Source organism: Lingula anatina, chromosome 7, assembly GCF_051362555.1.
Source record: "Lingula anatina isolate TDL-2025a chromosome 7, LinAna3.0, whole genome shotgun sequence".
Taxonomy (NCBI): Eukaryota; Metazoa; Brachiopoda; class Lingulata; order Lingulida; family Lingulidae; genus Lingula; species Lingula anatina.
In genome coordinates, this window is record NC_141773.1 from 6,499,227 (window position 1) to 6,513,542 (window position 14,316).

General features: G+C 35.1%; 1 protein-coding gene across 1 annotated transcript in view; it reads right to left on the bottom strand.

Annotated features, from left to right (window-relative positions):
* Nucleotides 1–4,889: 4,889 nt before the first annotated feature.
* The window catches only part of LOC147760669 (uncharacterized), a 65,959-nt gene continuing 56,532 nt past the window's right edge, over nucleotides 4,890–14,316 (bottom strand). Inside the window, exon 3 of the mRNA XM_087016434.1 lies at nucleotides 4,890–6,729. Coding sequence (XP_086872560.1) covers nucleotides 6,566–6,729 — 164 coding nt within the window. The 3' untranslated portion in view covers nucleotides 4,890–6,565. The remainder of the gene's footprint in view (nucleotides 6,730–14,316) is intronic.

Here is a 14,316-nt window from a genome sequence, read left to right on the forward strand (position 1 = left end):
CGCACACATTTAAAACGCCCATCTTAACTTCTCACGACAAGTCATGTATCATCCATGGGCACTGTTGACCCATTTTTCTCTGCCCTCTATCAAATGTTCTATCAAATATCCAACCATATAATCATCCGATTAAAATCAATTTGAGTTAATATCTTTTTAAACACTTGAGCTGCTGGTTAACTACCAAACAACCATGCTTGGTAATATGATAAGTATGGAGGGTATATTTTCAATATGAAGTTAATTGACCCTACATGTTCCACATAGTCAACAGAGAGTACAGTCATCAAGTCCCCGTGCAGATAATCGTTGTTTCTGGTCGCACAAGGCGCGCTCAGACGTGTTCTAACTCAGACCGAATAGGTCCTAAACGGTCCAAATGATTAAGTTGTTTTATGTATACTATTTTTTATATCTAAAAAGCGATGGAGGATATTTTTGAGTTCTTTATGTGAGTCGATTGACTAAGGTAATCAGTTGGATTATTCGCCAAATAATAAGGCCGGTTCGGAGAGAGGCCCACAGTCGGTTTCTCAGTCTTTTTTTTTAACACAGCCTTTGAAGGTATGTATTTCAGCAAGAAAAAAAGTACAAATAACATGTGGTAGGTCATGTAATTTAAATATAAATTTGCCGTCTATAATTGACGGCAGTGCGTTAACGAGAGGGTTAACGCGTTACATAATGTCATGTTTGTACCATGTTTAAGTAATTGAGTAGTGAATACTCCTGGTCGCAGCCAGATGCATCCACGAAACTATGAGATACGAATATCTGCTGTCGTCACTCCATTTTTTTCCACAGCTACATGTGTCCCGCTTATTTGGACTCGAATGACCTGAGTCCGATGTTGATAACAAACACATTTCCAATTATACCTTATTTACACGATACCATAGCCATGTTTATGTTTATGAAATGGCTGAATGATTTTGTCCTTTTTGTATACCTAATTGCCAAGGTATAATTTCCAATTATACCTTATTTACACGATACCATAACCATGTTTATGTTTATGAAATGGCTGAATGATTTTGTCCTTTTTGTATACCTAATTGCCAAGGTATCACGTGTGGAACGATTACCCAGGTTTAGGGTGTCAAAATTCGGGTACCAAATTGCTGAAATAATTGTGGCGATGTTAAGCCACGGGATTGTTTTTCCAACGTGTCCCGAAGTATGTCACTGTCTTTGACTACATACCATTATTTTACCAAAGAGCAATTCTTGAATATTCACGACCAATTTGCAATTCGGAGTACCAAATGTCCTGCAAAGAGACACCTTTACCAGGAAAAGCCCGAAAATGGCATTTATAAACCAAGATTCTATAGTGTTCATCTTCTATATTTTGAGACGATATGCATGAGACAAGTCTGTCCTTGTAAACAACATTTTTTTCATATTCTATCTTATTTTCCCTTTTACTTGTTCTCCCCAAAAATGGATGGTTTTCTTGGTATCAAACATCACGACGTATCCTGTATTATAAGTAAAATAGATCTCAGACTTAGGTAAACAATGTTAGGTTGTATAATTGGATTGGTGGGTTTAGGGTATAGAAACTGTGGTCAATCTTTAGGGCTACCTTAAATAAATCGTGTCCTTATTTACGTTTATTTTGTCTCTTTTGTATATTCTGCGTGCAGCTCCAAGAAAAATTGGCATTTGCTGTAGTCAAACATTTGAGTGCGTTGTTCTCAAATGGTAATTACATATGCAATAGTTTTTACTTTGATCTTTAAATTGAAGGTCTCGGTGTGGTTGGGGGAGGAGGTAGCCACCAGGCGGGCTAAATATTTGAAAATACCATTCATTGCAATAGCACTGTGTCCTGGATGTGGATTTAATGTGCAATATATTCCGAAGCTGGGTTTGATTAGAACGTGTCCCATATAGACTATACGGCCCGCACGTGGCTGGTACTTTTAAGTGGTTTATTTAATGGCCATAGCTCTCAAAATAGTAAACATGAAAACATGTCTGTTACTTAAGAGTTTAAGTGAGCGTGGTTAGGTTCGGATGTGTGGTTCAAAAAGCAAACGCCTATTTAAATGAAAAGTGTGCTGACGAAAAAATGGCGCGAGTTTGCAGAATGATAAATTGGTTTGAGGGTGACAATTTAGATTACTGAGAAATATACAGAGTTGCCTTAAGAAGAATTTTAGCACGGCATCCTTGATACTTTCACTGTTTTTTCTTTGATATAACAAAAAGTGTTGTAAGAATAATGATAACAATACCGGTCTGCGTGATTCAGGTGATGAATTTATCATATTCCTCCATTAAAAGCTGCACCTTCTTTTCGTCGCCCCTTTGAAGTTTTGGAATTATCTGCCTGCTTCATTGTCGCATTTCAACACGTGACTGTGAAGCTCTCTAAATAAATGTAAAGCGATGGTTTATATTTGATACTTGTAAACCGCGGAATTCGATGAGAGTATCTATTTTTTAGTATTGGGAAAATAAATGTCGATTACACAAGACACAACATTTGATTTTTCTTTAAATTCTCCTCATGAAATCCTCGAAAAAGTAGGTTAAACTTAAAATGACTCACAGAGCCACTGTCAGCACCAGTGAATGTATTTCTCTTCTCTCTCCAAAGAGAAAAATGGCCATATAGCATTTCAGAAACTCCTGTTAGCGGGGTACGTGAGACATGACAAAAACGAGCCACACTGATAATGTCAATGCATATGTATAAAGCACAAAAATTTGTATTTGAGGAAATTATCTTGTTTGATTTGTTATTTCTATAAACATTTGGAATTAAGTTATACGTCAACACGATGAGGGCCAGGAGGAAGATTAATTTTAAATTTACTATAATTCACCCTCAATAAATAAAGTTGAATAAATAAATCAATCAATGGAAATAAATAACATACGGGAGTGCACTCTTAAAACGGAGGGCGAAAAAGTCATGGCATATTTTAGCTATCTTTGGTACGGTTTTGCGTATTGGCACATATTATACACGCGATTTTAAATGCAACTAAACATTTAACGTTATACGTACCAGTGTAATTTCGCGGTTACTTTTATAACAGAAAATAAATTCAGTAAATCACATCTGTAAGATGGTAAGATGAATTGACGGTTATGCTGGCATGAGCATGGCTATATTTCAGGAGGATAACGAACTCTATCTAATGTCTGTCATCAGTCAAGAATTCATTCTACACAATTGGATTGTTCTCGCCATAAAACGAGTTTCTTTGACTTCTTCTTTAGCGAAATATCACCGTAAAACGTGCCGATTGAAATTAGTGTTGGTTTTTTTGGTAAATGAACGCAAGTGAACTTCCCTTTTATTGCCTTTACTGACTGATTAATGGACGTTTCTCGTTTGGTGATCGTACGCACTTCAGCGTTTCTGGATTGTTTTTAAATAAGTTGTCGTAAAGATGCATCCCTGAAGAAGCCCTGTGGAACGAAAGCTTTGATAGGATGACACATTTTTTTTGAGATCTTCAAAGATGCATCATTATAATAACTTATTTATTTTCTCAGGATCTATACATAGTTTTGATAGGAATCTTGGATTTTTTAAATGCTAGATCATTGCTTACTTAAAAAAGATTCATAATCAGACTTTTTGTTTACTGATATACCTAAAATACAGTTAGCTGTAGCTATGTATACATATGCATGACGCTGAGAATATGTTTACACATGTGCACATGCAGTCGTTCAACCGAAATCTCATTGGTTTTTGTTGCAGTCCTCCCCTCTCTCTCTCTCTCTCTCTCTCTCATAATGACATCAGGCACATCTCGAATGTGACAGATGATGACTAAGGTTTCTAAAAAGAGGCGACGGATGACGTGATAGGGACACAACAGATTTTTTTAAAAATACCCCTGCAAATAGTTCAGTACTGGGCAAAAACGTCCAGCTATCGATAACTTACTAGGTTTGGGCTAAGGCGTAATTGTATCATCTATAAGATCCCCCACCCATTTTTATAAAGGAGCAATATTGTGGGTTTCATAATATATGTTGTTTGTTATCCCACTTACTGCTAAAACCTAAGCTAAAAACATGTTGTTAAAAGAAAAAAATACCATTTGAATAAATAATCCGTATTAAATACGCTGTTTGCAGGTGCGTTTGTAACCCGTGCGTAGCGTATATGAATATATTAGCTAGGGCCTGTAGCACAAATGAACAAACGATGGCAGGGCAGGTGATTCTGCCAAAACGCCGGAATGTACTTAATCTTTAGACATACGCTGTTAATACTTATGCTATATTTAATGTGCAGTGGCTGACATGTTAATCGGTGCAGAGTATTTGTGTATTTGATGGTGTATTGTTTTTCAACATGGATCCAAATGTATGCTACCGATATGAAATGAAATGTTACAGGGCGAGTAATTAAACGGTAATGTAATATAAATGCCATGGCTTACGTTGTTACACACTAATATAATAATCATTTTGAAAAACTGGATGACTCTACAACGTGGTTCGAAAACCGCATGCGATAACAGCGTCAACTACTCAAAAGTGTACAATATCTAGGACCGTACGCCATATGGTACATTTGGGACAACGATAATATTCCACTGGACATTCAACAGACTTTTTAGATTTAAAATGCACGCAATCACTCTTTTAGTAAGTACAAATACAAAGAGCACAATGACCACACACTACTGCTACAAGTTTTCCAATTATGAAAAATTAAAAAAAAAATACACTTGTCGAAATGTTTTCATTTTTGTTCAACTAATGAACATATCAGAACTACCACTAAATTGATATCGTTAACTGAAAATAAAATTCCGCCCCAAACTAACAAAGTAGGGCCTACCGTACCAGCGTGCAAAACCATACAAAGGGGGGCACAGATGACGCATATAAAAACTACATGTGTCAGGACAAGTCTTTATTTACTTGTGTTTTAAGGGTAAATGATGACCTATGTTAGCCACCTATATTTTTGACAGGTGAAACCTGATGGTTTGATAACACAGCATCATATTTCAAATATTCTGCCAAGTAATGACATATAAGGGAAGTTAAGATGATTTTTTAAAAATGACACTTGGCTTTCCCGTAACCTTGAAAGATCAGACCAACCGGATGAAAATTGTTGGTATGTTCAGAATGATTTTACCATAAGATCCAAATAGTTGTGGCTCATTCTAATGAACAATTATGCTAACCTTTTTAATATTCCCCTTGTTTTTCTTAAAAGCTTTTTTATTTTGCACAATCATCATCCAATAATCTGTCGTATTCCTAGAGAAAAAATGGTTTTAAGTACATGTTAATAAGAAGCATTCTAGGCACACAAGAAAAACATTTATAGATATATTTAACACACACGTGTTCAGATATCCATAATATATATGTGTGTATCACGATATTTTGACAACAATATAATGGTTAACATTGTATAATACCTTAATTTAGCAACGCAACACAAGCCATACATAATACCGTATTCAAAATAACAAAGAGTAATTCATCTCCTCGACACAATCATATTCTACAAAATAATAACATCTAAATAATATCACTTAAAAACAATGAGAATTTTGCCATATGTTCGTTTAAAGGATTGCTTCTTTTGGCAATTATATGCTGATAATATATGTATATTGTTTTGCACAGACGACGTATTTTGGAACACACTAAACAAAATTCTTTTTTTGTTATATAGGAAAATATCTGATGTTTGATACTAACACATATCGAGATGATAGGAAATGGTGAAAAAATAATAATAGTTTGTCTATGTCATAAAATGTTGAGCGCGTGAGTTGTATATTTATATCGAACTCAGGCGTGGGATAGTCGGTGTTAGACAATGTAAAACATATAATGTTTCTATCTCAAGGTGAACATACCACTTAAGATCACCGAAGACCATCGGAAGCATTGATGGTATCTAAGCTTACTGAGGGAACATTATAAGGTGAACCTGGTTCTAGACCCATTAAAGTGACGGATAACAAAGTTTAATTAATTACGACTTAATTCAAAGGATACTGTGCATCACCTAGATCTCGTGCTTTATCTGCATAGCTGCAATAAGTGTGTACTGGTTTTGGCGCGAAAATATCCAATTGAACTTTTAACCGCACCCTAACGTATCAGATTTAGTGCTTGTTAACGTATATTGTATTTGATGTGTTTTTTTTATTTTCGATAACCATGTCCGATGACCCCAAACATTGAGACCACTGGCCAAATAATAAATTAGATGGTATCTTATAAAGCTGAAAAGCAGGTTCTAAATACTAGCACTTCTCACGTAGAAGATTGTTTTTAAAGAATCGCGGTTTTAGCAGAAACGTGGCGTAGGTATGAGTGAGACCTTTGCCCAAGCCATCTGCATACAACATTTTCGGTTACAATAGAGTGGCGATACCATCAAAAAGGAGACAAAAAGACAAACAACGCCTTTCGTTGCGAGCAATCATTACCATTGCCCAAAGCACACGAGAGCGCCGAAGACAAGGGTACACCTTAAAACCGTGCACGCGATTCCACTGTTTTACATGCTTTTGGTCGGGTCGTGGTCGACAGTGGGTAACGTGTCGTGTGATTACAATCTGAACTCTTCCAATGAACAGTGACTGTATAAGAACGATACACAAAGAGTTTGGATAATTGAGCATTCAGCTCGGGTCTCCACCGTGGAATCGGACTGATGCATATCTTGGTGATTGCTGGCGAACATGTTCCGAATACGGACCCAAAGACAGGCGCCTGAAAATGATAGAGTGGCCAACATGAGTGTCTTGTTAAAAAGTGTTGCTGGATTCCTAAAGAATGACGATTTATTTGGATATCACATGCCTAGCAATGGTGCTTCTTTTATAAGCATTATCTCGTTAACATCCCATACGTGCTTGATATCGGTGATATTAGACGTATTATCTACATGTATATCAATATTTCTCGAATTGTTTCACTAACTTCTCTATGTTAATAAAATATTTTGAAGCAAAATAGGGCAATTCTGAGAAAAATATCATGGAGCAATACTTATCGTAAATTTTGTTTTGCATACTAATTAAAGATGTTGTCTCACTAGGTCACACGTGTTTGCGTAACCAGTGTTCCATTAGTGTTTCTGTGTTAAAGTGTATCCCTGTAAATTCTACTTGAAGTGCACCGGGTCTTTAGGAGCCATTGCACAGTTTAATCTCCTTTTGATAAATTTGCTTAAGTGCGCCATCAGTTCCCGCTATACATTGCGTGGTAACGTCTACATAACGTTCTTGGAGACACATTAAACTAGTCTAAATCTTACTACCGTAAGCAATCCCTTATATAATGATGATAAATTAAATAAAATAAAATAAAGTAGAATAGAATAGAACATTATAAAGTGAAGTGAAATAAAATAATATAAAATGAAATGAAATAAAAAAGTAAAATAAAATGAATGAAGTTAAAACAAAATGATTGTCCATTTTGTCCCAATTTACTTATATTAGTTGTGCCATTCAGTGGTGGTCATACAACAACTGTCTGTCAATAGGGCCAGTGAAACCCTGGTACGGAAACCAGTCGTCCACAAAAACTGATGGACCACAGATAGCAAACAGCGGAGTTATTTTAACATATATTTCTATCTTTTGGTTACGCAGGGCGGGATTGTTTTAACTGGATTTTCGTTTGACCAAAAACGGGACAACTGTTGCTTTAGAACGTGACAGATAGCGTGAGAACGTCGGCCACGACCAGGTTAAAGGATGGATAGTTAGAATTGTGGATTTTGATAGATCAAAATACATTGTACTTTGAAAGTCCATTTGATTCAGCTACACGGGACAAACTAAAAAGTTGATCATTGTTACTTTTATCATTAATTTTACATTTAATTGTTTCGATTTACATCATCCGAGAAACTTTATGGCAAACTACTCTAAGCGGATATTTATGAAACTATGGTCGATGGATAGTAACATAACACACAGGAGAAACTAAATCTGCATTTAGGATATAAAAATTAGGAGTTGGGACCAGGTGTCTTTCATCTTGCTCAAATGTTTGTTAAATAGAAGAAAGGCTGGGTATTCTTTCCCAGCGTACACCGTCACAGAGTTAGTACAGTTCTGTTCCTTCACAGTTCTACACCGACCACGAATCACACAACCCAGATTTGAAGTTTATAATGGGTCCAGTATTACAACATAGACACCCTTCTTTGTTTTCATCCTTAATTACCGAAAGCGGCAAATTTCGGATCATGCAACATTAAGCTTTTTAAACTGAGCATGTGATAAGAGATATTGGAAGGTCTATATTATGGTGAATTACGGCTGTTGGCTGCTCTTCACACTTCAAAGAATTATGTGGTTCCCTGCTTTTATGTAGGTCACTCCTAGATGCATGGTTTACATAGGTCGTCACTCCTTATGAAACTCTCCTGCCAAATGCAGATGTTATTCCATTTACTTGCATAATTCGCAGTGTTTTATTGTATTGAAAAAAGGCCGTAGTTCTAACATCTTGCATCCTGTTTACGTGCTTTGGTGCTTTGGAAAGTAAGTCAGTTTTTTTGTGGTTATCTGGCTTTCATTTCAATTGGTCGACTAAAACAGCATACGTGATAAGTAAATGGGCTCGTTTGGGATGACTTAGGAAGAAACAATAACTGTCATTACAATGTCAAATATATAATAGGTTTTGTTTATGGTCAGTGGTGTGGTAAATGTTTTTTCTCGTACCCTCTCGCGAGGGACTCTGCGCGAATAGGTGGTTATCGTGAAAAATATAATGGTCAGATTGTAAAGCCACTTTTAGTTTCACCCTGTGTCAACATTTGCCATTGAGGTCAAAATGATTCACCTTCACGAAAACCAATGCGCCATCCGGATCTTTTGAAAATGCCAATTTTGCTCTCTCCAATTTCCCAATTGTTAAGGTTCACTGTTCCGCCATACTCTGAACTAATTTTCCAATTTGTCCACCAGCGGTAGTTTATATCAAATATTATCAATAGCTAAATTAGGATGTAGAATCATCCATTCTAAATTATCCTTTTCATCTTTCATCTTTTATAAATTCATACCATATTTTCCAAATGCAACTAGAACTACAACATGAATGAAGTAGTGCTGCATCTTACTTGCTACGCAAAGCCAAAATTAATGCTTAGCCATTTGCCAATTTGTCAAGAAGCAATAAACTTGTTTAAGGCATATTTTCGCTAGTGAATGTAACAGATGATTAATATAAAAAAGTAATGTGTAAATCACGAGTGCATCTAGGTTAACTACTCCATGGCTTAATGCACTCCAGTTTAACGAAGTGACATTAATGTTCATCAACCTAATAATGCCTTCTTTACTTTTATACAAACGTGCAATATGTAGATATTTAAATACATGTACACTACAAAGATTAATAGATGATACAAACTGACAGAAGTGAAACTGCATGGCGTGTATTTTCTCATTTAAGCTCATAGCATCTGAGTTTTAAAGTCCATTTTATCTTTTGATTATTACGGCATCAAATTAAGTCTAACTAAAAATCTATTAAACTTTGATAAAGTTTTTATTAACTTGAGAAAATGTTTTTAATGAAAAAATGTGTTGGGTTTCACTGTGTACACAGCATTTGTCAATTCGCGCTAAAGAGACGTATATTGGTATTAATTTCAAACATTAAGAGCTTTAAACAACAGGTTAACCGCGTCTTAAGCGACATGTATCAAAGCCAAAGTGTCTTAACCACAGAATTGACTTAAACTGCGTTCGTTAATCATAATGGCCAATAGTTAAGCTTTATATTGAGTAGAAAAACAACAGTGAGATTGGCAAGAAAGAATCATAGATTTACAAACCAGTCACGATACATATACATATACAGTATATACAGTATATTTATCCCGAACAATAAATTCCACAGTATATATAGAGGACGTCCAATTTTATTTGTTAACAAAACATGAACATGTAGATTAGACGGCACATTTGAAATATGTGCAAAATGTTACTGGTGAATTTTATATTTAATTGCTGATTTTATTTCTGCATGTACGGTACGTTGTGAATATACTCAAAATAAATAAAAATTGCATGACGAATGTTGCATGAGCATATTTGGTTTGGCTTTTTCTGAAAGAATTGTAAATCATCTAACCTAAATTGATGCCAAACCCAGTGAAAAACGACAAAAGTACAAGGTGCTCTTCTAATATTCTCTGCTGATTCCCTGGAGTACATCTGTCGGATCTTAAAGAAACAAAACAGTCTCATGAATAATGGGGAAAATTCATCATCAGCGAAAGATAGATTTCGTATATGCTGTAGCGTTTACTAGATTTGTCTTGAAATATTACGATTCGAGTGAGTCTCAGGAGACGAAAATGCACTGAGCTTCCGATTGGGATTCCAGTCCACACAGGGAAAGCGTTTATATATTTAAGGAAATTTAGAATGAAAAAAACAAGCTTTGTGACAAACAAGCTTTGTACTTTTCTAAGAATAGAGAAAATTAAAATACAAAGCTTTATGTTTAATTGATGCCTCTTCAGCACGCCGAAATCGCGTTCCACATAGTGCCCTCAATTCCCAGACAGCACGACTGCTAAAGAGCTGACTAGCATAAGTAAAGCTTGCGGTAGATTTATGCAAAAACCAACAGCTAATTCCGGACGGTTCACCAATAAATTAACGCCGTTTTTTTTTTCGGGAAAATACGACGTAATAAATGGCGCGCACCCAGGGATACATAAAGCCGAGATTAATCTGAAGTAGCCGGGTATCTGGTGCAAGAAGCACATAAATAACCCCAGAACAGACGTCCTATTAAACCTTTTGAGGATAAAGTGTTGTTAAGTGATCATTGGTAATTACTTTACGCCTTTACAAGGCCAATTGCCCCCCAGACACCCGCATGAGTAACGCACGGGTTCCACTTGAAGGAATGTCTAAAGAAAATGGAAATTTAATTTTTTATGTTTTGTGTTCGAAATTGTAACAAAAAGCTCCGTTTTTGTTTCAATGTTGTACAACATCTCATTCGTTTTTTTCTCTGCTATACCCTTTTATGAATATTTCAAAATTCATTTTAAATAAATCTACAGAGGTGACACATTTATTTCTTCATACAATGTTATGATTATCTCTAAATTGCCATGTCTATATGTTTACAAATATTAAAGTATTTGGAAAAGTGTAAAACAAACGCTCTTTGGTAAAATTGCTTCTGAAAACGCTTTGAAATAAACAATGACAAATGAATATTTTTATACTTTTTATATTTTTATACGTTTTCTTAACAATTTTATCTATTTTAATTCTAGACGGGATGAACGGTATCGAAAGTAAGAGGACGAGAACATCATATACTAGGCACCAGACTCTTGAGCTGGAAAAAGAGTTCCATTTTAACAGATACCTTACCAGACGCAGGCGGATAGAAATTGCACATGCGCTAAATCTCACAGAGAGGCAGATCAAAATTTGGTTCCAGAACCGTCGCATGAAGTGGAAAAAGGAACAGAAACTAGCCCACCTAACAAAGACTGAAGCTATGAAATTATCAATTGACGGGAAACCTACAGTTGGATTAGAAGCCAAAACATAATTTTTAGATAAGACATTTATAGTAAAATTTCCCAATATAGCAACAATGTTCTTATACAAAGGTCGAATGGCAATGGAAATCTTTGTGCTATCAGTCTGTTAGACATGACGTTCTCATGACGTTCTCTTGCTTAAGACTGTTCCGAAGACATGTGTGAAAACACTATGTAGTAATGGTGCGGTAACGCACTGTTCGCTGCGGTAACGTTGGAATCAAAGACAACAGGACATGTAAATATTTTAATTACGGAAGTAGTTGTAGGGTTCAGTGTCCCAATTTTAGTCAGACACAGTCTAATTTTAGAGTTACCTCCTATATTCTGCGAGAAACATTTTGATTTAAAATCTAATCATAGCCTGAACAAGGAATTTGCAAAACTGAAACCCATAAAATATACACAACTGAGGTTGCCTTGTCGGCAAAGGGGATTCTTAATTGGTCAATTTTTCAGAAAGAGGTAGCAGGGAAATATTGAATTACGGAATCTCATTACGCTTGCTTGCGTGTAAAATATAATCTGGTATTCCAGTGATGTAAATATTATATGATATATCTGTTCGTTTTACGTGTGTTTCATTCGCATTGTGTAAGTATTTTACGTCTTGAAATCAGTTATTCTTCTATTAAGATTATTTACAGAAATGTTAGCGTCGACAACAAAAACTTACGGACGGTATGCTCAAGGAATATATAGGAAATGACATGCCAGACTGACGAAAAAGCCCATTTGACATTCAACAAGATTTAGCAAAAAAGACTTGTGAATTTTTGACGCGTTACTTGTCATTAAATATACTAACGCTCCATGGTCATTCAGCAACAAAGCTATCTTTTCCAAGACAGAAAGCAATCACTTAGTTTATAACACCCACATCCTGTCAAAATGAACTGTCAGACCGGGATTTATATATTTTAAATGTGCCAAGCCCCCCTAAAACTACCTATGCCTCGGCACTTAAAGGTATGACGAATATGTCTATATTGCCAGTAGTTTGTTTAGTGTGCCAAACATTGCTGGAAACAATACCTTTATTTTTATTTGGTCATCCATATGTGTCAATGGAATATTTTTGTCAATACTGAATATAAGATAATGTTATTTAATGCCATCTGTATAAAAAAAATCAACAATATAGATCATATTGACCCATAGACCGGGAAGCCCACCCATAAAAGTACACACTTTTACAAAAGGAATATACTTGCTAGCGCACACACAATAACGCCAACACTCGCATAAGCACACAAGAAGCCACATACACATATACATAAACAACATGCTAACGCACTCACACGCACGCACAAGCGCGCAATCAAGGACACACATTGCATACAAATAGTAAATAGAATACATTGATCAGTCCCAGCTTCATGGTCCCATCGCTGCGACTCACCTTGCAAGCGACAAAATTGTGTCAAAATGTGTTTTATATTTCGTAGTCTAGTTTTTGGTTATATATATACAACCATGTTTTTAAGGAAAGGAAACGAATAATAATGTTACATATACAATTATTGTTTTTTTTAAATCTCTCTCCACCTTTTAACTAAAAGCAGTTTAAGAATTTTAGGTACCGATTACATGGGATTCATTTTTTCAAAAGCACATACTGTTCCACTGTATTATTAGAATCCTGATGATTTTGACAAAATATGAGTTATGTCGAACCTATTTTGTAAAGATAAAATATTAACCTAGTTTGCTACATTAAGCTTCTGAGGCAGTTGTTAATGATGTTTCTAAAATAAGTAGTATAGCATTAAAATTGAGACAGTACCTTTACAAAGACTGAACCCAATCGTGTACTGTAGAATAGCAATTATGTCGAGAAAAAAACAAGCGTATTTACGTGTTGACAAATGTTGTTGTTTCTTTTTAATGTTATTTAGAAATTGATCAGTTGGTTAAAATGCCATAAGCTTAAGTCTGTGTTATTTGTATATAATACTTTAATGCCAGCATTTTATGTTTTATAAAAAAACAAAGTTACAGCATTGAAATTTGGTTTGAAATTAAAGCTGTGTCGGCCATACACGTGCTCAATTCAAAATGATTTCTTAATATTTTGCCATGTATGTGTAAAAGAAGTTGTACAAAGCAATTTTGTCATAATAAATAATTTATTACGATAGATTATTAAAAAGATATATATTGCATTTGTTGTTGTTCTTTTCTAATAAACTACAGTTTGATGTATTTATAATGATACATAACTACTAATCCGCTATAAACAATCGAATGAGTATTTATAGAAAGATTTAAGGTAAACACAATTGTGAGATAAATACAGTCTCTTAACACAGACAGTTATTATTTTGTTGTTGATGCCTACGTTATCTTCGTGCTTAAAGCAATAAGCTTATGAGTTAAAATCTACATCCGACTGGAAGACGATATATACACAGATAACTACAAGACGGTAATCAATGCGAAGCTGAAACATGATAAGATAAATGGAACAGTGGACCACGTGGAAAAAAAAGAAAAAAAAAGGTATAAAAAAACACGGATGAAATGAGTGGATCTTTCTCAGAAGCTTGTTTTAAGACAATGCCAGTGAATTATAAATACATAAAGTAAACGTGTTATAATAATTTTACAAGCAAAAATACCAGCAAAAGCACCAAAATGCTACTTATCAGTCATATTAAAATAAAATATAATACAATTGTTAATAGATGGTTTAAAAATGACAGTAAATATAGTCCAACGTTGGGGCTTCAGCCCCTCGCCAGATTTTTTCCACA